Raw genomic sequence first — 23,372 nt, 5'->3', positions numbered from 1 at the left:
TCCAAAATCATCTTATATCAATTCCTAATATTTAGCACACTTCAGCTTTTACTTTTTTCGTCTCTGGTAAGTTAAAACAACAACAACAACAAAAAAATGGGAAGAATGGTTTAAAAGAGTATATTTTTATTTTTAAAATATGTGTGTGAATATTATGCTTACATGTATGTGAATGTTATGCTTATATGTATGGATCTGCACTGCATGTGTTCCTGGTGCCTGGATAGGTCAGGAGGGGAAGTTGGATACCTCTGAGCTGCCATATGGCTTGGGGCACAAAAACCAGGTCCTCCCAAAGAGCAGCAAGTGCTCTTGACTGCAGAGCCATCACTCCAGTCCAACTAATCCCTTTTAAATGCAAGAGTTCCTTTTCCATTGAGATTAATTGAACAAGCAAATTTATCCATTTGCATGAGGGCCTGTGGCTAGTTCAGCATTTTTCTAAAATTATCAGGTGGCTGTTTCCCTCGATGGATATTGCCCCCTCCCTTCCTTCCTCCTTTCCTTACCCTGTTGGTGGTCTGGAACTTTTATGGACAAAATTTGGCAACTCCAATGAATAAGGGCAGTGAGCTAGCAAAAGCCGGGGGAGCTGGAACAGAATCAGGAAAGGGCAATCTTCCAAGTCCAGCCTTTCTGCTTTTTAACTTTGGGTGATCTCTCAAAAGAAAACAGCAGTTTGAAGACATTTTAGTGCTATCACCCAAAAGGCAGCATGTGGATTCTTCCTCACAAACTAAGAGTGGGTTTGTGTATAGTATAGATCCCTTAAAAGTATTTCCTACCTCTGTGTGGATCTAAGGTTCCAAAGAAAGCTGTCAGGCTGAGCCATCTCGGCGGTGGTCAGTGAGGGGTAGTGTGTAACCTGAGGGTCAGGTGTGTTGTGCACAGGGAAGGAAGAGGTTTTCAAATGTTGTGGGAATGGAAGAATGGAATAGCTGGGAAGGCTCTGTTCTTTCTTTCAGGTGAAAGCCAGTGCGAAGCTTTCTAACAAAGCCACACGGACAGTCATGGCATCTATTAACAGAAAAAAAAAAAAAAAAAAAAAAAACTTGGGGATAGCTAGCTTCCAATGTTGGATAAGCAGGGAACATATTTTTTTGAGCTAACACTCATACAGAGTCTGAGCCAGGATTTAGGGGCTGCATCCAAGGCTAAACCACAGTTAAAGAGGTACAATGGGCACAAAAATGGTTGGATTTTGAGGCATTCCAAGCCTCTTTGGGAGCAGGTGTGGTGGTGCACACCTTTAATCCCAGCACTTGGGAGGGAAAGGAGAGTGGATATCAGAGTTTGATGCCAGCCTGGTCTAAAAAGCAAGTTCTAGGCCAGTGAAGGCAACAATAGTGAGATGATGTCTCAAAACAAGAAGAAAAAGGAAAATACTAAAAACCTACCCCATGTGGGGTCAACAGAGCTCAATTTCTTCTATTGACATATACTCAAATGTGCAAAGACACTTTTAATTTTACCATCTAAAGGAATAGGATCAATGGGTTGGATTTTTCTGGCAAATGGCTTATCCAACGAGTCTCCATCAAGACTGCTAAGATCTAATGATTTTAATTCAGGCATTTTTTAATATAAAAGAATCAGATTTTAGGCAAATAATTCTGTAGGTTACCTGCAACAAACCAATATACAGGCAAAAAAAAAAGTATAAATGGTCATTTTAAAGAGGAACTGACATTTGCAGCCACACAGGAAAAGTTCATCGTTTAGCGTTTATTTAGAATTGGCAACTGCCTTGGACATTTTTCAGGCTTTTTGCTTTTGTTTAAAAAAAAAAAAAAAAAAAAAAAACTAATAATATGAGAAACATTTAAAATGCTGAAGAAGCTTAATGTACTTAATATGGCAGCCCCTTTCCGAATAGCAGTTGTACACATTTAACATAATGTCAGGATATTTCTTGGTGGCCTTGGAAATGAACAAAGCAAATGACTGGGGGCTCTGTCTAGTCAGCTGTTGGCCAACATTCCAGGGCTGTCTCTCAGTACCACAGGGGCAGAGGTTCACGTGTAGATTTTATGTCCTGAAGTGATGTAACCATCTTTGTCCAGTGGAAAATATAATCTGATGTTAGTTTATTGCCCTACTGAACATTAAACAACTTGATATCTGAGCCAGCTATCTCATCTAAACAGCCATTTTGTAAACTCCCTATGCCTGAAATCTGCAATTGTACATTCTGCAGATTCAGTTACAAGCAGTTGAACATGCTCTAAAAAACACTAAAGGGAAAATGAGTGGAATAACTCGTCCATAAGGCTTAAGTAACTTCTGCCATGGTTTGTTACCCACTGTGAATGACAGGTATGTCTGTGCACAAAGCATAGTGCAGTCATGGCCTGGAAGTGTGGATGGTTTCAGGTATCCATGTGATGCCTTGGGACAAGGGAAGAACTGACTTTCATAGGTATGTATGCAGCTTAAAATCTCTTCAAGTACATGGGAACTCTTTCCTGGCTCCCTCACTAAATAATTCACCAAATAACACCATTTGGTATGGGGTTATTTTATGTTTTTCATAATAGCATATTTTTGCCCTTTTCAGGATCATGCTTCAAGAAGACTGAGCAATCACCACCCCTATCAAAATAACTTGGAAATAACTCCGAGTTAAGTGATATTGCTTAAAAAACTAAAGCACGCGTTTGTTTATTTTTACTATTATTTTATGTGTAAGGGTGTTTTGTTTGCATGTGTGTCCGTGTGCTATGTGCATAAACTGCCTGAAAAGGCTGGCAGAGGGTTTGGGACCCCTAAGACCTGGAATTACAGACAGTTGTAAGTCGTCCTGCGGGAATAGAACCCTGGTCCTCAGGAAGAGCAGCCACTGCTCATAGAGGTTGAGCCAACCTCAAAGTGTTACTTAAATCTTGGAGGGCTGTAAAACTAGTTCTAGACATTTTTTTTTTTTCAAATTTTAATTTGCTGCTGTTTCCCCTCACAATAATGAACAAGGGTGGCTCTGTTGCATCAGTCCATGTAAAGGCCAGACAGACACCACCCTCCATGTAATGTCTGTGATGTGTTTTCGGTGGATATTCAGCATTTCAGATACATTAAAAAAAAAAATAAACAGAGGCAAATGCTTTCCTCAGGATCACAAGATTCTGGGGAAAAATAGATTATAATAAAAAACGTCAGTGACTACATTGACGGGGGAAGAGGGGATTTTCAAGGTTATTGAATGGGTGCGATAAGAAAACATGGGGCATGCAGATTCTCCCCATCATTTCCGAACTGCAAGCCAACATCACACCAGCCGCGAAACGAAAACCAAGTCTTACTTAGCCGCTTCTGATGCCTCCCTCAGTTCTTCATCCAGTCTGCACGAGCAAAAATCATTGATGGAGGAAAGGAAGAAACAAACAAACAAACAAACAAACAAAAGCAAGCAGAGCATGAGCGTCTCCCTCAAAGCAGGGCTAAATGTTAGGGGTGTAAAATCTGCTTTTCTTTTTTTCTCAGTGTCTCCGGGCACACTGAGACAGACTCAGCTGAACATGGTGCCATTCCTTCCTGCTGGGCAGTCGTGTGTGTTTGCTTTGAGAATCCCTTCATAAAGGGGATACAGATGCTGCAAGGGGTTGAGAAACATGCCGGCTAAATAAAGCTCAGAACATCCACACCAATGTGCTGGGTATAAAAAAAAGTTAGCTCGCAGCCTGGGCCAAGTCAGGAGCGATCTGGTTTAGTAGGTTTCGGTTGCAAATCAGGTTGACCTCAACAGCTTTAGACACAGGACAAAGACTTTGAGGGCAATACAAAGGACGGATGCAACAGACTCTTCCTCTGGCAGCATGTTGAGGTCACCCACAAATACAACTGGAGTACACACACAGGGAGTCCAGCGTGAATTCACATCTCACACAATTTTTACCTCACACTTCTCTTAAAAGATCTCTCTTCATCGTACCTTACAAGATAAGAAACGGACGCCATGAGGACAGTGAGGAACGGTGGGAAAGTGACAGGTAAATGCGCTCAACAGTCAGAACATGAGAGAAAATGCTTACCCAGACAACGACGGGCCTTGGAGAGAAAACTTATTCGTGTTAGGTACAATGATCAACTTACAGTTTATAAATACATAGTCATTCCTCATTATCTGCAGACTCCGTATTTGCAAATTTGCCTGTCCAGTAAGACATCTGAAATTTCCAGAATCGATGTACAGTGCTTTTGGCCATGTGTGGACATGGACAAGGTAACAAAAGTTCAAGTTGCCCCTTTGTGCACAGGATCAGCAGGAATCAAGCAGGATGAGGCTGTGCCACAGGTCGGTCTCATTTAGTCTGTTTAGTGAAAGTTCCTCTTGTTTTTGTGCTTTTGGCTATTTGAAATAGGGTCAAGTGTGCTACCGAACATTGCCTCCTATTTGTAGGCACAAGAAAGCCAGTGCACATCACACAGAATGTATGTGGCCCATGGCCTTGAATGAACAATTTTGGTTTGTTTCGCTTGTTTGTTTGAGACAGGGTCTTTCTGTGTAGCCCAGGCTGCCCTCAGACTCTAGATCCTTATGTTTCAGTCTCCTGAGTGCTGTAATTACAACACACCTAGCTGAGCACAATGGTAGTGAGTCAACAGTATGTGTGTGTATACACTAAGAAGCTTTCTCAAACAGAGACACACATAATCCAAGGTTATGTGCTGAGCGGTGATGAGAAACCAAGGTCACATGCAGATGCGTGATGAAGAAAACCAAGGTCATATACAGGTGGGTGCTGAAAAACACGCCAAGGTTGTACGCTGGCAGGTAATAAAAAACCCGAAGTTATAAACTGATAGGTGATGCAAACACTGCCGACAGAGGCAGACAAGGTCCCAGCCCTGTTTTTCCCTGAGGAAAAACAGCTCAGTGCTCAAAGCATCTGGCCTTAGGATCGGCTGGAATCAGATGCTTTGAATGTTATTCAGTAAAAGAAGATAGTTATGGCTGTATCAATTTGGAAATTGCACAACGTGAAAATGAAGCAATGACGACTAGTAAAAGAAAGGGCAGAAAAGACTCCCTGCAATGTGTCAGAAGGACAGGAGGGAACACGGATGAAGTGGGGAGGGCCCATGGTGCTAGCTTCTTCCTCCAGAAAATAAATACTTCTAAATGAAAATTTTCCTCTTGAAGCAACTTTTCCAGTGGCCCCCAAAGCCCATCCTCTTTGCATTCTGTTGTTTCTGCCACACCATGGAAGTCCCACTTTTTTTTTTTTTCTGGGAAATGGCACCTGTCAGTACTCACTCCTTTAGGAAGACAGAATGTCCTTGTCATCTTTTTCAAAGGTACAGGAAGTGGTCGACAAGTGAGGAAAATGGGAGATAGAAGCTCATCAGGCAATTTTTGGGCAGACTGAAGGACTGGTTAGGATCTCATTAACACTGCTAGGTTCAGCTGAGCCACCTGACTCCTGTGTCAGGGCCTGATTTGGCTGACAGAGGAAAACCAACTGCGTTTACTTGTGAGCTCTTGGGCCTAGGGTGACATTGAGAAAAGATGAAGACCCTACTAGAAAAGCATGTGGACGTTTGGGGACAGGCTAACCTGGATTTGAACTCTAGTCCCATCACTATCTGGTTCCTACTCCTACTGATATTCTGGTTCCTACTCCTGTTTCCATAAGTAATTTCTTACCAACTTACCTCCCTGGCATCTGTGAAATGGGGTTTGATAGAAGTTACTTGAGCTACACAAACACTGCTCTACTATGACCCACGGTAAATGGTCATGTAAACAAGAAGACCTCAGCTTCCATGACTGTGCTACTGAGACGTTTTGGAGGCCTCATCAAAGGCCTCTTTTGCCATCTATTTTCTGGAGGGAGATGCACAACATTTGTCTTTTTTTTTAGGGCTCATGATCAAGTCCCTTTCAAGTCTAACAAAACAAGAACAGGTTAATCATACATCTACATAGAGAGACAAAAGCAGGATGCACAAGGATTAATGGTTCTTTGCAACAATATACCAGATAAGAATGTCCATTCTCTAACATCTCTGTCTTCATATTCCAGTTCCAAGTACTCTGAGTTAACTTTATTACTACTTTCAGATATAATCTTGACACCACAGTACATGAACTTTCCACCCACAGGTGTCTCCTTGGCTGGTTCTGAGCAAGAAAACTATTTCTCACCCCCAACCAACTCCTCAAAAAAAAAAAAAAAAGGCTCTCTTTCTAATCTTCCACCATAAGGACAAGGTAGGGATTTTAGAAAAATAGTCTTTTAAAAATATATTTCTGGGGTTATGTAGACAAATTACTTAATAAAAAAAAATCCAAATAACCGGAAAACCTCAATGTCAAGTAGAGGCTATAAATGTTCTAGTTAATATTAAATGCATGCTGTCTCCAGAGTAGAAGCAAACAAACCAACATATCAGTAGTTAATCTAGGTTGGAAAATGTGATCAAAATGTATTGTATGAAATAATTTTTTTAAAAAGTCAATAATCATTACAAGCTGTGTGAAAGGAGATCTGAAAGAATAGTAGTTCATAGGTTAGAACAAACATTTTATTTTTTACACAATACTTAATATTTCCTTTAAAAATAAGATGCCACTTCCCATCATTTCTGGAAGGGAGTGTGTTCCCCCACCCCACACCTGATTCTCCAGTGTGTGTTATTTCTCACCAACGTTCCAAAGCCCTCAGACTTACTTGATGATGCTCTCTGGAATGTGGATGCAATCCATTGGGATCAGCCCACTGAGCTCAGATAAACTAGTAACATATTTGATTTTACTGCTGAACTTTGAGCTGGAAAAAAAAGAAGAAGAAGAAGAAGAAGAAGAAGAGCTTCCCATCATGAGTTGCTACATTTCCCTCCTAAAGCCATTGTCTCTTCCCAAAGACCTTCTTGAGACTCTTTTTACATTATTGACAGTGGGGATGAAACCCAGGTCTCACAAACCCTTGACCCAGCATGCCTGCTGGACAGAAAGGGTAACACTATCTCAGCCATTACTGTGGGACAGGCACTGTTTTATTACCAGTTGTTTAAATATATTTTTAAAGAAGATCATACATGAGCACTGCATCTCCATGATCCCTGTCCCTCCTTCTCCACCTAACTCTTCCCTCCCCCTCCTAAATTCACCATCTTTTCTTCATTATTGTTATATGCTATACATCATACTTGCCTATATATAAAACTAACTATATGTAACTATATATAGCTATATAGCTCTGTCAATTAGAAACAGTAGGAATTGCCATTATTATTTTTAATTGACATATATATATATACATATATATATATTTATACAGCAGGTGCTCAGAAATAGAAAGTTGTTTGAGGCCTAGTTAAATTGTGTTAGGTAACGCATGACACCTCACATACTTACGTTCTTTTCTTTTTATTGATAAGAACATTTGAGTCTACCTTCTTAGAAATTTGAAAGTATAAAATGTACGCTAGCCATCATGTGTATAAGGGCTCTCCTGAACTTTGTCATTCTCTTCCCGAAACTGCTTACCCTTTGAGCATCACTGGAGCCTTGGATCTACCAGTTTATTCTCGACTTCTGCAAGCTCCGTGCTTTCAGAGTGCATATACAGCTTTCCCTCACCATTCATGGCGGACTGGTTCCAGGAACCACCGCTCAACCCCCAGTGCCCCAGATCCAACTGATGTTAAAAAGCTGTTCATAAAATGCTGTAGAATTTACACATGATCTATGCATACATACTGAAAACTGTCTCTGAGTTCTTGTAATACATAGTGTAATGTCGAGACCATGCCAATAGTTGGTTAGGGGGAATAAAAGTGAGCAGGGGGAAAAAAAGTCTGTGCATGTTCAGAGATTTTTTTTTCCCTGTTTAATATTTTCTATCACTGGTTGGCTGACTCTGTACATGCAGATCCCAGAGATACAGAGAGCTGACTCTATGAGGAAACTGTGTGGTGTCTAGCCAATGTTTTAAGTGACTTATGGGGTTCCAACAAAAGACAAAGTAGACAAGCGAGAAGGAAGGCATCAGGCTTGCCTTACCTCTCTGACGCTTTGCTCACTGGAACGGATAGTTTTAAGTACACCGTGCTCTGCCCTTTGTGCCTCCTGTCTGCCCTTTCCTCCACTTGGATTGCTTCCCTTCTTAATTTCAGCTAGCTAACCCGCGTAGCCCCTCAAATTCACCTTGGAGGCTGCCTGGATTACCCCTTTATCCCTTGCTTTTCACACATTACCCCCAACCTCATTCTTACACAGAGACATCACCACCCCCAGAAAGGGCTTCAATTTCTCCTTGTGTGGTAACTGCTAGCTTCTCTGCCCTGTATCCATAGCAAAGCTTGGAGGTCCTCTAGGCAGCAACTGAGCCGTGCAAGTTCTCAGTCATTTGTGACTAATTGAGTCCTTGGTACAGACAAGTAGCCCATTTAAAATAAAGAAAAACAAACTCAATTTCTCACATACCTCCACTAAAGATGTTGTTCTTTAGCCACGGTGTGTGTGTGTGTGCCCACGTGTGTTTGCCCAGAAGTCACAGGAGAGCACCAAGTGTCCTTCTCTATTAGTCTTTGCCTTTTTCCTGTGAGTCAGGATGTCTCACTGAAACGAGAGCCTGTGTTTTCTCAGCCAGCAAGCTCCAGCTATCTTCCCATCTCTCTGATGGGGTTACAGGGGTGTTCAGGACCATGCCTAGGTTTTATGTGGATGCTAGGATCTGACCTTCAGTCCTCATGTTTGTTCAGTAACTTCTTTTAACCACTGAGCCACATCTCCATCCCTGTTCATATAGTTTTTAAATGGCTGAAAAGAACACCAAGCAACAATATTTTGAGATGGTCAGAGAGAGAGTTTTCCTAGATCACAACCATTTACGAAGCATCCGTGACCAAGACCAGAGTGATCAATAAGGACTCATTGACTGAGTCCTTTCCGTGGATGTTCGCTGTCTTCCACTTCAGGTGATTTGGTCCTGTTTGTTTTACAGTCTTAGGGATTGAACCCAGGGCACACTGCACATGGTAGGAAAGTGGTCTATTACTAAGATAGAGTGTGTTAAGCCATTATCAATTTTTAAAGTCATATAGCAAAGGATATTTTATTTATTAAAAAAATTATTTGAAAACAAATAAAGTTTATTTATTTAAAATATGACAATAATCCCCAAACTCAAGAAGTTGAGGCAGGGTTGGGCCTGGTGGCACATGACTTTAATCCAAGAACTCAGGAGGTAGTGGCAGGATGATTTCTGTGAGTTTGAGGCCATCCTGGTCTACATAGCAAGCTCCAATACAGCCAGGACTACACACACACACACACACACACACACACACACACACACACACACACACCAAAAAGAGAAGGAAGGAAGAGAAGTGGAGGAGGTGGGGGAAGCTGAGGAAGAAGTGGTTGGGTTTGAGGCACAAGGATCTCAGTGAGTTCAAGATTGGCGCTGGCTGCTTAGTGAGTCACAGGCCAGTCTAGGGTACAGAGCATAGCCTTGTCTCAAAAGCCAAAAAGCCAAAAATTGTTTTGTTAGAGTTACGTCTGGGGGGACTGGCGAGATGGCTCGACAGTAAGATATACAGTGCTGTTGCAGAAGACCTGAGTTTCGTTCCCAGTACCCACATTGGGTGGTTCACACCTGCCTGTAACTTTAGCTCGATGGGAGCAAATGCCCTCTTCTGGCCTTCCCACCGGCAACTGCACTCATGCGCACATGCCCGTACAAAATTTTCTGTACTTTAGAAAAATTAGTAATAATTATTTTGGAGTCTCACATCATGTACCCATCAGTCCTTCCTGGACCTCCCCTCCCTCTCAAAAAAGAAGAAAAAAGAAGGAAGGAAGGAAGGAAGGAAGGAAGGAAGGAAGGAAGGAAGGAAGGAAGACAGGGAGGGAGGGAGAAAGGGAGAGAGGGAGGGAGGGAGGAAGAGAGGGAGGGAGGGAGGAAGGGAGGGAGGAAGGAGTCACATATTCACTGGAACATGGTCAAACTCCCCGTGGCCAGGCACACCAGAAGCCTTCAACTGTGGAGAGCTGAGCAGTGGCTGGAGAGAGGAGTGGCCAGGGGTGGTGCCAGCCCTCCCATGCCCAGGGGAGAGGTGGGGGACATACAAAATCTTAAATAAACTTTTAGTATTTTTTTTTAAAGCTAAATTCTGGGCTTGGAGAGATGACTCATCAGTTAAGATCATTTCCTTCTCATCCAGAGGACATGGGGTCAATTCCTCACAACCAACTGCAACCCCAGTTCCAGAGGGTCAAGTGCCCTCTTCTGACCTCAGACAAAACACTCATATACAGAAAGTAAACTAAAAATAAATAAAATACAAGGGTAGAAACTTGAGCCAGGTGCGGTAGTGCATGCCTGTAACCCCAGCATTCTGGGAAGCAGAGGCAGACAGATCTCTGTGAGTTCAAGCCCAGCCTGGTCTACAAAGTGAGTCCAGGACAGCCAAGGCTACACAGAGGAACCCTGTTGGGGGGAGGGAGCTAACGATTTAAACGCTTATCTGTGTACATTGATTTTTATGTTCTTATCAAAGCATTTCTGTAGTTATTAAATAGATTTTTATATACTTTGTACTCTTTATAATATTCAAACCATCTATCTATCTGTCTGTCTGTCTGTCTATCTGTGTGGAGGGGTACATGTTCCACAGTGTGCCACCTTTAGTCAACAGATAATTTTTCCAGGCAGAATCCTCAACTGTTAGAAGAATGAGAATGCTAACATTAAAATAGTAATATTTATTATTTTAATTATTACAAATACCACCTCCTCTAAAAAATCTAGAAGGTATAGTTAAAAATCAAATAAATAGAAAAATAAATACCATTCCATTCATTTAAGTGTCTAAATATTTACTATATTATGTACTGCGTTTTATTTGCTTTACATTTCCAAACACAAAGTTATATAGTACCTAAGTCAAGTGTTGAATACTTATTGAATAAAAACAATGAATCCTTACATTAGAGCCCAACACAACTCTCAAAACTGCTCCTCAGACTCTTCACCCAATTTTGATGCCTACACAGTTCTTGCCCAAAAGAAATGACACAGGTAAGGCCTTCTGCCCTTTCTAGCCTTCACCACCTCATGTCACCCAAATGGTGGATTTCATACAAAATAACGTATCTCTGTAAAGTACTGCCTAATGTTCCTTCTATGTGGCAACCTCTCACCACGTCACATTCCACACTTACGGAAGGAACTCAGAGGCCAGGTTTTGCAATGGTTGGGAAAAATATTTATATAAAGTAATTATCACTTTTTCTTCTTCTTCTTCTTCTTCTTCTTCTTCTTCTTCTTCTTCTTCTTCTTCTTCTTCTTCTTTTTCTTCTTCTCCTTTTTTTTTTTTTTTTAAAGGGTTCATTTTGGAACCTGGTACTCTGGAACTTGTAATTCTCCTGCCTTAGCTTCCTGAGTGCTAAGATTACAAGTGTGTGCCATCAAATTAAAGGTATGGCCCTTTAAATGAGAACAAAGTATCTTTCCAGAAAGGTAGAGGTAATTTAAGTTTTCCTGGAATCTCTCAGCTTTCAAATCCTTGTCACAGGAAAACTGTGCACTCTGAAGACACCCCATGCAGTGGTCTTGTGACTGTCACAGCCATACCTTATAAAAGGCCGAGTCACTGCAAGGATCGTTCTGATGAACCAAGATGGGTGGACAATGATGAATGACTTCAAATTCTTGCGTAACCTATTTTGAAAATAAGAAACAATTCTATATTCCTGTTAACTTGCTTTTCGTCAGAAACAGAAAATAGATTCCCCAAATAAGAATACATTCAGCTTTAGGGAGGAGTTCTAGTAAAGGTAAGGTGAGGAATGTCCAGGACTAAGCATGCACCACCACACCTAGTTTTTGTTTTTTTGTGAGTGCTGGGAATTGAACTCAGGTCCCTGTGCTTGCCTGGCAAGCACTTCATAAACGAGGCTATCTTCCTAGCTTCCTGGAGTGAGTTTTGAGTCACAGCTTGAGACCTAAATCTCATTTTCCCACAGGTGCAAATGGAAAAGAGAAGAGCAATACTCGTACAGCACACACCTTTCTAACAACTGGCACCTTTTTGCTTCTTGATGCTTCTCAACTCTGTTAGCTTTATCTTTGTTAACTTGAAAAGAATACGTCCTCAATAACAATTTAGACTATTTATTAATGTATTTGTTAATTGTTTTCGGTTTTTAAGGCAGGGCCTTGTGCAGCCCAGGCTGGCCTCAAACTCAATGTGTAGTTAAGGATGACTTGTAACTTTTGATCCTCTTGCCTTCACCTCCTGAACGCAGGGATTATAGGTATATTTAAGGGATGGGACACAGTGCCCTGTGTATGTTAGGGAGCATTCTTCCAGCAAAACTACATCATCTGACCCTTGGCAATTTATTTGGTCTGACTAAGCCTTATTTTGTTCTTATATATAAATGAAAATAGCCATTTTAATTTAATGTGGTTATCAGGCATACTTTTCAGTATTAACAAATGCTACTTTATTATTGTTGAATCATAAAACAGAGTTTTGAGCAGTGGAAGAGAAGGAACAGGATGGGAGCCTACCATAGAGGTCCTTTGAAAGACTTCACCCAACAGGGGATCGAAGCGGATGCAGAGACTCACAGCTAAACTTTGGTCAGAGAGCAGGGAGTCTTATGGAAGAAGGGGGGAGGGGTGGTACAAGGACCTGGAGGGGACAGGAGCTCCACAAGGAGACAGTAAATAAATAAATAAATAAATCTGGGCTAGGAGGGAGGCCCTGCAGAGACGGATGCACCAACCAAGGACCATGAATGGAGAGGACCCAGACCCCCTGTTCAGATGTTGCCCATAGGCAGTTCCTTCTCCATGTGGGTTCCCCAGTAAGAAGAACAGAGGCTGTCTCTGACATGAACTCGGTTGCCTGCTATTTGATCATTTCCCCCTGGCAACTTGACCTTGCCAGGCCACAGAGGAAGGGCATCCAGGCAATCCTCGTGAGACTTGATAAGCTAGGGTCAGATGGCAGGGGAGGAGGACTCCTCTTTCAGTGGACAGGGGGAATGGAATAGGGGAGAAGAGGGAGGAAGGGTGGGGCCAGGAGGAGATGGGGGAGGGGACTACAACATGAATAAATTGTGAAAAATAAAAATTAAAAAAAATAAATATTTTATTAAATGTAACAGGGCACTCTGTTATGAAAAAAATGTCACATTATGAAAAAAATGTCATCTAACAGGATGTAATACATACTAGATATTGTAAATTAGTAGTTTGTTATTTTGATTTTTCTATATAGGACAATAAAGTTTGAGCAGAGAGGAAGGTGCACACAAAGGCAGTGTTGGGCTAGCAGTCACCTTGCAGTGACGTGAACGCTGAAATAAGACTGCAACAGTTTTGTAGGCCATCATTACCCTAGCATATAAAACAGTAGCTAGGTCACACGGCACCATTAAAGATTCATGAGTTCCTCGGTTTGTCCATTCAAGTCCCACCAATGCTGGGACTAGGTCTGCTAGTCTCAGCCAGCAAAACCTAGGGAAGATTAGCGTCAGACATCACATGGCACTTCCATTAATAGTTTTACAACTAACTGTTTCATGTCTGAGTGGCCGGGTATCCCTAAGATATGACTGATTCATATATAATGACAATTATACGTGAGAGCTATCAAGGGGGTCAAAAGAGTGATTAAATGGCGGCACCCACATACCGTCTGTCAATCATCTGGTAGCATTTCTTCATCCAGCCTAGCCCTGGCATCTTCCGCCTTGGGGTTGCACCATTCAAATACACAATCATGTAGTCTTCAGCTACCATCAGCTCTAAGGTACTTATTACATATCTGGTCACAGGAAGAAGGAGAAATGTTTTCAGTTCCCACATAAAAGGTTTTATTCTATTTACAGCATAATTAAGTGACATTCAGATTACAGGGTGAGTGACAATGAAGAATAGTGGTGTGTGTTATCTTTTTCTTGAGAACAATGCATGAACATTGTCCTTTTATTTGTTTATGTGCGGCCACCCTAGAATAATATGTGGGTTTAAAAGCTGACAAAAAATATGTCAGCAATGTTATCAAACATTAAGGGCAACTCAGATTAGACAAGGGCAAAAGTCAATGAAGGCAGGTTTCTGTCACTAAGACCATGTCATCAGGAACAAAAACAATTCTTTGCCCAAAGGAAATGTCACAGAAGTTTTAACTATGGGCCAAACTCTGCTCATTTTCTTTTCCCTCTATTCTCCAGAGTTCCCTAGAGCAAGACTCTGTGACTGAAATGCTACTGGCTTCTTATCAAAGGCTTAGGACCAGCTATGCCATATACCCGTTCAATTAAAGGTGTCTTATCAGCCATCACATGCCCACAGATGTCAACCCAATCACCACTCACAGGAAAAGGTTTTCCATGACATAGTGGTAATCCGCCCGGCTGCTGTCTGGCAGAAAACAGGCAGCAAACACAATGATGGCATTCAGACCGTCCCCATAGTATCCTGGGGACAAATAAGAAGATATGTGTAACTGAAAGAAATCCTTTTAACAAGGTCACATTGCTTCACAAGAAATCTGAAGTCTTGCCCTTTGTGTGTGTGTGTGCGTGTGTGTGTTTATCTTTTAGTGGTTATCATGTTTATATAGTCTTGTATATATATGAGGCACTTTGACTCATAAGTCTCTACCTAAACACTGTTTTACAAAAAAAAAAAACAAAACTTAATTTATATAAAATCATTCTGACGGCTGAGAAAGAGACTTTATTAGAGCTATATTGGTTTTCTTAAATTTTAGATCCAGTTAGCTGCAACAATTTAGTCAGTGTACTGCAATAAAATCCCAGACCCATACACTCCAATAAGCAGGGATGAGTAGAGAGACTCATGAAAAATACCTTTATTTTGATTTCCAGGCCTAGTCATTTGACTGTGGTGATACTGGATTCTCTGGATATAACAGGAAGAGCAGGAAGACATAGTAACTTCTGGCCAGGCCCAGAATAACAGCATCGAATTCACAGTCTCACATCTTAGAGAAAGCAGTGTACTAAAAAAGGGCCTACCTAAATTCTCTTTCCCTATGAAAATATACACATTTGGGATAACTTGAGAATCATTTCCGGATGCTATGGGTGGGAGGTGGAAGTGCTAATTTGCACGTAGAGCTGAGAAAAATAGGATCTGTGAAATGCAAGTAATTCCACCATTCAAACTCCCAAAGTCCAGGAATATACATACAGCTCAGGACATCATTTCCATCTTTTGAAATAAGTGCCATAATTTTAGCATCTTTCCCACAAGCATTCTGTTTCCTCAGAGCTCATTTCTGAAACTGATGGCAGGTGCTGGTCAACTCTCCCTGGGGAGGTGTGTGGAATGAAATATGTCTCTGATACTTTTTGTTTTGTTTTGTTTTTGTTTTTTTTAGACAGGGTTGCTCTGTGTAACCTTGGCTGTCCTGGACTTGCTTTGTAGACCAGACTGGCCTCAAACTCACAGAGATCCAACTGCCTCTGCCTCCTTGAGTGCTGGGGTTACAGGCATTCGCCACCATGCCCAGCTTGTCTCTGATATTTAAAGGAAAAGAGAATGCCCTAGATTGCCATTGGGTTAGTACTGGGGATTGAACTCAGGACCTCACACATGCTAACCTCACACTCTAGCACTGAGCTACCCTCAGCCTTGATCAGTCTGAGACATGTCCATTTGTAATACTAGGGCTTAAGCCTAGAGTCTTGGCAGCCTTGCAACGCTATACTGCGGAGCTACCGCTCCAGCCTTTAATTGTTTCTGTACAAGGTCTTGCTAAAGTGTCAAGCTTATCTTAAGCTCACTCTGTAACTTAGGTGGGCCTTTAAACTTGCTATCTCCTGCTTCAGCTTCCTAAGTAGCTGGATTGCAGGTATGTACCACCAGACACTCCTTACATTTGTTTTTCTTATCTATCATCTATCTATCTATCTATCTATCTATCTATCTACCTACCTATCATGTATCATCTATCTATCTATCTATTTTATTTGGTGTTTGAGTGTGTTGTGTGTACAAACATGTTCCCTGGCACACTTGTGGAGGTCACAGGACAACTTGTGACCCCCTTCTACCTTTCTCCTTTCTCCTTCTACCATAGGAGTTCTGGGTACGAAACATATGTCACCAGGTAGGCAGAAGCCTTACCTGCTTTAGCTATCTCATCAGCCATTAACATACTTGTAGGTTACATGATATGATTTCAAATTTACAGCCATCACATAAAGATGCCTTTGAAGCTTTGAGCAGGGCATGACAAGAGTGTTCCTACAACTGATCCTGTTCTCCCATTTTCCTTTTAGAACTGGCTCTGGAAGTGACACAGCAGGAAAATGTTGGCAGTAGGTTGATATGGCTCTTTCTTGAGAAACAGTTTAACAAGATGTCCCCAACAAAGACACCAATCATGCTCTTCCACCAACAAAGCAGGGGGAAAATGGACTAAAAATACATCCAGTTGTGGGCTTGTCAATGTGACTAATTTGGGGTGTTGTGCAGGGTATTTTTGCCACGAATCTTATACGATGCTACCTATATCAGTTTTATATCTGGTATAGCACATTTGTGAGACAGCAGCCCCTCAGCCTCCTCCGGGACTTGCTGCTTCAATTCCTTCATTCCCACTATGCAGTTATTTACCAGCTTCTTTTCAGAAGGTTGACATGAAGGACATCTCAAGACATATGTTTTATATGAGAAGTTCCTGTTTCAAACATTTTTTATTTCTTAGGACTCACAAACAAATGGAAATCCACAAGGACTGTAGAAGGCAGATAACATGAAGACATGCAGTCCAGACAGCACAGGACAACATGAGTGTCCAACACAAGAGTCAACGCCACAATCTCAATGGAAAAACAAGCACGAATGCATCTTTCTAAATGTAGCTGTCAGCTCCAGGTGTCAGAGCTCTTGAGCTCAGGACTCTTCAGTTACCTTTTCTGCTTCTGGAGAATTCCTAAGAAAAATGTATGGATGTTTAGGGTGCCATGGCTCCGCAATCCCTAAATCATCTAACAAAGGAGTATGCAGGGACTGAAGCCTAAGTGAGGGATTAGCTAAAGTTGCTGGATTTACAAATAAAAGTAGGTCCAGACATGCTGGGTAGAGGAGCTGCAAAAAGAAATGGGGCAAAATGGCGAGGAAGAAATAAGAGAAGAGGAGATGATACAGGAAAGGCAATAAAAGAAAAGGAGCTCCACACAAAAGTTTGTCCCTTAAACTGTAGTGAAGCTTCGGACACACTTGAAAAATAACTGCTCACCAGTGAGAGGTGCGGTAGCATTATGCTGGCAATCATAGTACTTGGAATGCTATGGCAGGAAGATGATGAGTTCAAGGCTACCCTGGGTCACATAGTGAGGTCCTACCTCAAAAAAATTTTTTACTAAGAGTCATAACTAGAGTGAGGAACTTTTCTTTCTAGTCCTCTGTACAGATGCTTTCTGGGACTGGCTAAGCCCTCACTTTCTACCCCAAACCATGTCACTTTTTAGGTAAAGTTGCCTGCTGGTAACATAATTTGTATGAAATTTGATTTGTCTGTCTGTTTGTCCTGAGGCAGACTGTGGAAGTGTTTTACTGTTGAGCCACAAATCTTGTCTGATTTTTAAATTTCATTTTGAGTCAGCATCTCAATTCAGTTGTTCCATTTGGCCTTGAACTGCTCTATAGCCGAAAGCCTTAAATTTAGAATCCCCCTCTTAGACTCCCAAGTAGCTGGAGTCGCAGGTCTGGCTTAGAGTTTGATTGTTTACACATTCAGTTTGTCAGACTCTGTTCTCATAAATAAGAGGTGGGTGAAGGATGCATGTTCTGGGGATGGGGAGTGCCAGCAATCCCACCATGGAGCCTCCTGAGGCCCCGTGGAGCGGTGATGGCAGGCCTTACCTGAGGTGACACAAGAGGCATGAAAGAGATGTGACACAAGTTTGCTGGCCAGCAAATGGAATGGAGAGAGAAGGGAGGATGTCACGGTGCAACAGAACACACACACACACCCCCCAGCCAGCAACCCTTCTGCTCTTTCTTCCCAGTCTCTTTTGTCCAGCAATGCTGCAGAGAAGGTTACCTGAGTCTCCTAGAGTGAAATAAGAGAAGTAAAAAGAGAACAAGAAAGCAAACTCCTTGTTAACATCCTTTGGTATGATAGCCCTTGGTTAGTCAGTGACCTTATTCTCAGCTCTAAGTTTTTAAAAAAGTGTCAGTTCTGGCTTCCACGTGACCCTGTGACATGTAAAACCACCCATCATGGTTTTTGCTCTTTTGAGGGGGAGGGTGGTTAAGCAGATGGCAAGAATGTTTCTCATGGGACCACAGGATATGAACATTGGTATCACAATCCTCCTCTTTCAGCTGATGGAGTGACTGAGGCCAGAGGTTAGGCGATGGAGAAAGGTCAGAGACCGTGAACTCAGCCTCTGTATTGCACACACGGTGCTCATGCCAAGGTCATCAAATCTGAAGAGTAGATAAGCAACATGGCTGAGAACCCTGGCCAGCATCTGACTGTGAACCAATGTCTCCAAGCCCTTTGCTGCTCCCATCTGGCCGTTTCTTACTCTGAACACTGTTCTACTGGAAGTTTCTCTTGGTGCTGATAGGAAACATCTTTGGAATCAGTGCGGAGGGATCATGGAAGCAAGGCTTGTGCTCACTGTGCTGTCTGTTTTGACATGCGCACCAGAAGCCAGGCTTAGAAGCTCAGTTGGCAGCTAAGATCCTATGTTATCACAGAGTCCAGGAGAGTGGTGTGCGTCTCCAACATGGAAGACTAGGCTTTGTCAAATTCAGAAGTAACATCTGAGTGATTTTTTACCTAGAGCACAAAAGCTGTCCAGCATGTAGGAAGAGATGGCTTCGTAATAACAAGCAGAGGTGCAGCTAGAGGCATATTCATGCAGCTGGGAACCTGAAGGAGACTGAGGCAGAGCCAGGGAAAGGAGAGGTGGCCCTCTCTTCAAAACAAACTTAATCACTCAGGCATAAGATGAGTGCACACAACATACTGTGGAGAGGAGCAAGTGCCAAAGGGAGGAGGCGGCAGGGACAGAGCTCAGCAAACCAGGTTCCCCTCAGGTCACAGATGGACTTTAAAGAGACCACACAGGCAGAGACAGCCCTGACCACCAGTGTACTCCTGGTGACCCCTCCGGCCTGATTCCAGTGACTTGGACACCAGGCCACCCAACCCCCTTGGTTTGACTGAGCTTAAGAAAATAAATAGATGACTGTACTAAAGTATCAAGAGGCAGATTAGTCTTACAGTGACAGCAGAACTGTGGGCCAGCCTTTTCATGACATGTGACTCTAAGACAAAGCCCTAAGAGCAAACGTGTCTGACCATCATCAACCACAGGACTTTAACGCACTCTGGCAGACTTTTCTGTTTCCCGTGCATATTACAGGAAGCACAGTTCACTTTTATAGTCAATCTTTGTGAGGTTTATTTGCTTGTGTTTTTGTTTGTTTGTTTCTTTTTTTTTTCTGCCCCAAAGTAAAAATACTAGAGGGGTACTGAAGAGCAAAAATGACTTTTGTAAACATTGGAGGAGGGCTCCTGTTGTTCTTGTCATCCCAGCAACCCTCAGCAAAGCTTTGCTCAGCCTCATTCCAAAGGGCTGAAGGAGAGATTCCTCTCACAGGATCCTACCCCTGCCCACAGCAGCCATCACAGGGCCACGCTGCCATTCCATATCACGCAGTAAGGCAGGAAACAGGAAGATCATGGTCAAAGGCTCACAAGGGCATTCTCTGTCTCTGTCAGTTAGTTTCCTTGGGTGCCCCTCGTACTCATGGGAGGTAGCAGTACATGGAGAGGAAGGTGAGAGGTGTGTCAGGAGGAGGTATGGCTGCCCAAGACACCCGTTGCTCTTTAGAAAGTGAATTGTCTTGGTTTGATACTGTTTTAGGAAGGGCTGAGGAGACAGCTGAGTGGTAGAGCCTTTACCTGGTGTGTGCAAACCCCTGGCTTCAGCCCACAGCACTGAAAAACAAACTCTTAATGCACTTCCAAAACTTATTCCCTAGTTCTCATTAAGGTAGAGAGGGCGCTGACAGCAGCAGCTGCCTCATAGTGTGCGCTTTTTCTTGGATGGCTAGGGAGTTAGGGAGGGGTCCCCAGACCGCAGGAAAAGGGACGCATGCAGCAGACAAATCACACAGCCGCTGATGTTTTCTGAAGTCAACAGCACTCAATGCAATGCCTGTGTTCACCTGACTTTTTTCTGAGTCCTCAATAAATCAGAGCCACACACGTGCCTGGGGAGGCCCCAGGGAAAGCACTGGAAACACAGAACACACTTTGCCCTCTCCTGGGTCCCTGGCCAAAATGGAGGTTTTGACTGTGGATAACTTCTGTCTGTCCTGAATGGAATATGGGTCATAGGAAAGCAAACTCTTGATGGGAGAAATAACTATCAGGCTAAGGCTAAAAAGATGTGCTGGAGCCTCTGAAGGGGACAGGAAGCCCCTCTAAGGCTAAGGTCTTCTTATTAATGACCATAGAGTTCTATGTGCCAAGAATTCAGTTGAACTCCACATTTGTTTCCCAGGGAAAACTAGGGTGTGCCCTCCCCGTTCCCCAGACTCGCACAGAGCGTGAGTACCTCCGTGAGAAATGACTCTCCTGTAGGGTTCAATGACCTTCATGTCAATCCGCTGCTCCTGCTCTCCGATGACCACCGTCCTCCACAGCCGGTTGTCTTCGCGCTCCTCTTCCGCTGTATATTCTGGAATAGACTCCGACTCTTGACCAGAGCTTTGGTTGGCCATGGGATCTTCTGGAAGTGAAGCACAGCACAGGACTGAGGCAGCGAGACTTCCACAGGGAAAGCAGGCAAGAGACTAAGCTGTGAACCATCTCCTCACAGACTCTGGGAACTGCACACTATGCATAGTTTTCTTAAAGGTAGACAGCAGCCCGGCCACACAACACCTACCTTATAGACTGTTTGAAGAACAAAACCCTTTCCTCAGGTTATGCTAAAGCAGAAACACTCAAGGTCAGAGTTCTAGAGTTCTAGAACCAGATCATCCTTTGCCAGGCAGGTTAAACGCTATGGATAGTTCTCGTGGTATAAGGCCCAGAAACCTTTGGTTTCCTAGGGCTATCTTCCCCAACGGCTTGGAGTGTTTGAGCTTTTACTTGACGACACTACTTAAACCTCTGCTGTAAGGCTCTTACCGCAGGGACTAAGCCATGTGAAGCTAGGGCGTATGTTTGCAGAGAAGTTTGGTAATTCTCCACATGCACTGTTTCAAAATTAGGCTACAGTAAAGAGTGTATAGCAAGTGAGAAGCAAGCAACTCCGTAGACTGGAAATTTTGGATTCACAAAGCAGCGCAACAACAGAAACCTCAGTGAGTATGCTTCAGTGAAAAGTTTCTTATGCATTCAAAACAGCAATCATGTTTATTAAAAGAATAAGCTGCAACTGCTCAAACTGCTAACCAGTTTTCTCTTTTTTTCTCCAGAAGTACTGATAGAGTTTAACAAGGGTATTCTTCGTAGCTTTAAACGGTTTGAAGGAGACGATTATTTATAACCTTCCCTATAATTCTGAGCTGTTAAACTTCCTATTTTTATGTTGGAGAAAAAGACCATTTAACTTACATTGTTTTGTTGTTGTTGTTGTTGTTGTTGTTTACCTCAGTCTTCCGTGGCACAGTGCTAGTAACAGCAGTGCTGTGCTTCCTAACCCTGGCACTGGGTACGGCAGCAGGTGTTAAAAGGGAAGTGATAGCAATGCAGAAACTGAAAAGAAAGGTAGCGGCCAATACATTGTGCTCTGTAAACTCTTCTGAGCTACTGAGCTGCATTGAGTGTGACTCTGAACAGGCTGTGAACTCCTTGGGTGACAGAGTGTTGTCTGAGTCGCCTTTGATACCCACCGCCACTGACACATCCCATAGTTAGCTTAGAAACCTCCTCAGAGCACTCAAACCCTGGGAAGATGAGTGGGTAAAATCAGGGATGCTTGAGCAAGCTCTGGGAACTAGAGATAGCCTACAAGGACCTATGGCACAGCATTGCTTCCTGGGAGATTTGGCAGCCACTAAACATCCACCAGGACCCAGTATTGGACATGGAGGCTCAGCTGGTTTGCCCACCCCAGCCTTCTTTGCCAACACCAACAGCCATACCACCCACAGGGCCCTGGCTTGTTCTGCTTCCACTATGTTCCCAGAAGCCCTCAGCAGCTTGTTAATGAGGGAAGGCAGCAACCATGGCACCATGTCAAGTGTGCAGATCCATTAATTTTCTGGCATCCCTTCCTGCTTCTTCCTTTCTTGGGTTGGGAAACTCAGCTTCTAATTCTAGCTCTCTCAGGTTTCGTATTTCTCATCTTGTCTCTGATCTCCAAGGACTCTAGGCTCGGACATGTATGTCTTCTGATGCTCATGTAGACATATGCCTGCCACTGACATCAGTAAACTCACCATTGTGTGTATAGGACACAAATCTGGTAAAGGATTGTTATTCAAAATATACAAAATGCTTAAGATGTAACAATAAGAAAGCGTACAATTTGATTAGCAAATAAGCAGGGAAATACTGCACCTCAGTAGTAGTGTGTTCTCCATGTATGTACAAGGCCCTGTGTTCAGTTCCTAGCAACACACACACATACACACACACACACACACACACACACACACAGAGAGAGAGAGAGAGAGAGAGGCAAAAGAACTGAGCAGACATCACTTCACCAATGAAGAGATAGATACCAAAGAGGCGTAAGAAAAGATGTATGATGTCATTTATCATTAGAGCATATTAAGATAATACAATAGCAAACTATTATGGGTTCTGCTATTGGAAAGGTTAATGTCCAAAACAGGGACAAGCACCAAACTAGTGAGACTGTATGCATCAGGGACTCTTGTGTTTTGATAGTGGGGATGGAAATGTTCCAATAACTTTGGAAGACAGTTTGGAAGTTTCTTATAAATAAATTTGTATCATACAGTTTAACTCCTTCGAAATTAGCCAACTGAAAGGGTGTTTCCCGATAAAAATTGTTATATGTATGTTTATAGTAGCTTCATTCATACTAGCCAAAGCTTCAAAGCAACCAAAATGCCTATCAATAGGTGACTGGAGAAACGAAGTGTTAGATCCATACATTAGAATATCCTTAAAATGCTGAAAAGAAATGAATCCTCAAGATGTGAAGGAGTCATAGATGCCCGAGAGAAGAAAATCAACCTGAAAAGGCTGCTTTCTGTGTGATTCTAACTGTATGACATTCGGGAAAGGGGAAAGCTAGACAGGCAATCGAAGAAGGCTCAATGGCAGCCAGGGGCTGGAGGGTTTTGTGAGGAAATTTTCTGCAATAGGAAACCCTCAGTCTGAGGGAATTCAGACAAAATGTTCTAAGGGAGGTTAAGCATTCC

General features: G+C 42.7%; 1 protein-coding gene across 7 annotated transcripts in view; it reads right to left on the bottom strand.

Annotated features, from left to right (window-relative positions):
• The window catches only part of Prune2 (prune homolog 2 with BCH domain), a 252,898-nt gene that overhangs the window by 8,213 nt on the left and 221,313 nt on the right, over positions 1-23,372 (bottom strand). For 2 of the 7 annotated variants that reach the window (XM_060387203.1, XM_060387201.1), the window contains exons 12-16: positions 20,582-20,755; positions 14,342-14,444; positions 13,657-13,788; positions 11,583-11,669; positions 6,669-6,767 (exon numbers count right to left, since the gene is read on the bottom strand). In XM_060387203.1, the coding sequence (XP_060243186.1) occupies positions 6,669-6,767; positions 11,583-11,669; positions 13,657-13,788; positions 14,342-14,444; positions 20,582-20,755 (595 nt within the window). Of the gene's footprint in view, positions 1-3,296; positions 3,336-3,889; positions 3,926-6,668; positions 6,768-11,582; positions 11,670-13,656; positions 13,789-14,341; positions 14,445-20,581; positions 20,756-23,372 lie in introns of all 7 variants that reach the window. The other 5 variants (XM_060387190.1, XM_060387181.1, XM_060387194.1 and 2 more) reach the window with 5 other exon arrangements.

This window comes from Meriones unguiculatus, chromosome 1 (assembly GCF_030254825.1).
Source record: "Meriones unguiculatus strain TT.TT164.6M chromosome 1, Bangor_MerUng_6.1, whole genome shotgun sequence".
In the NCBI taxonomy this organism is placed as follows: domain Eukaryota; kingdom Metazoa; phylum Chordata; class Mammalia; order Rodentia; family Muridae; genus Meriones; species Meriones unguiculatus.
This window is presented reverse-complemented; position numbering and strand designations above follow the sequence as displayed.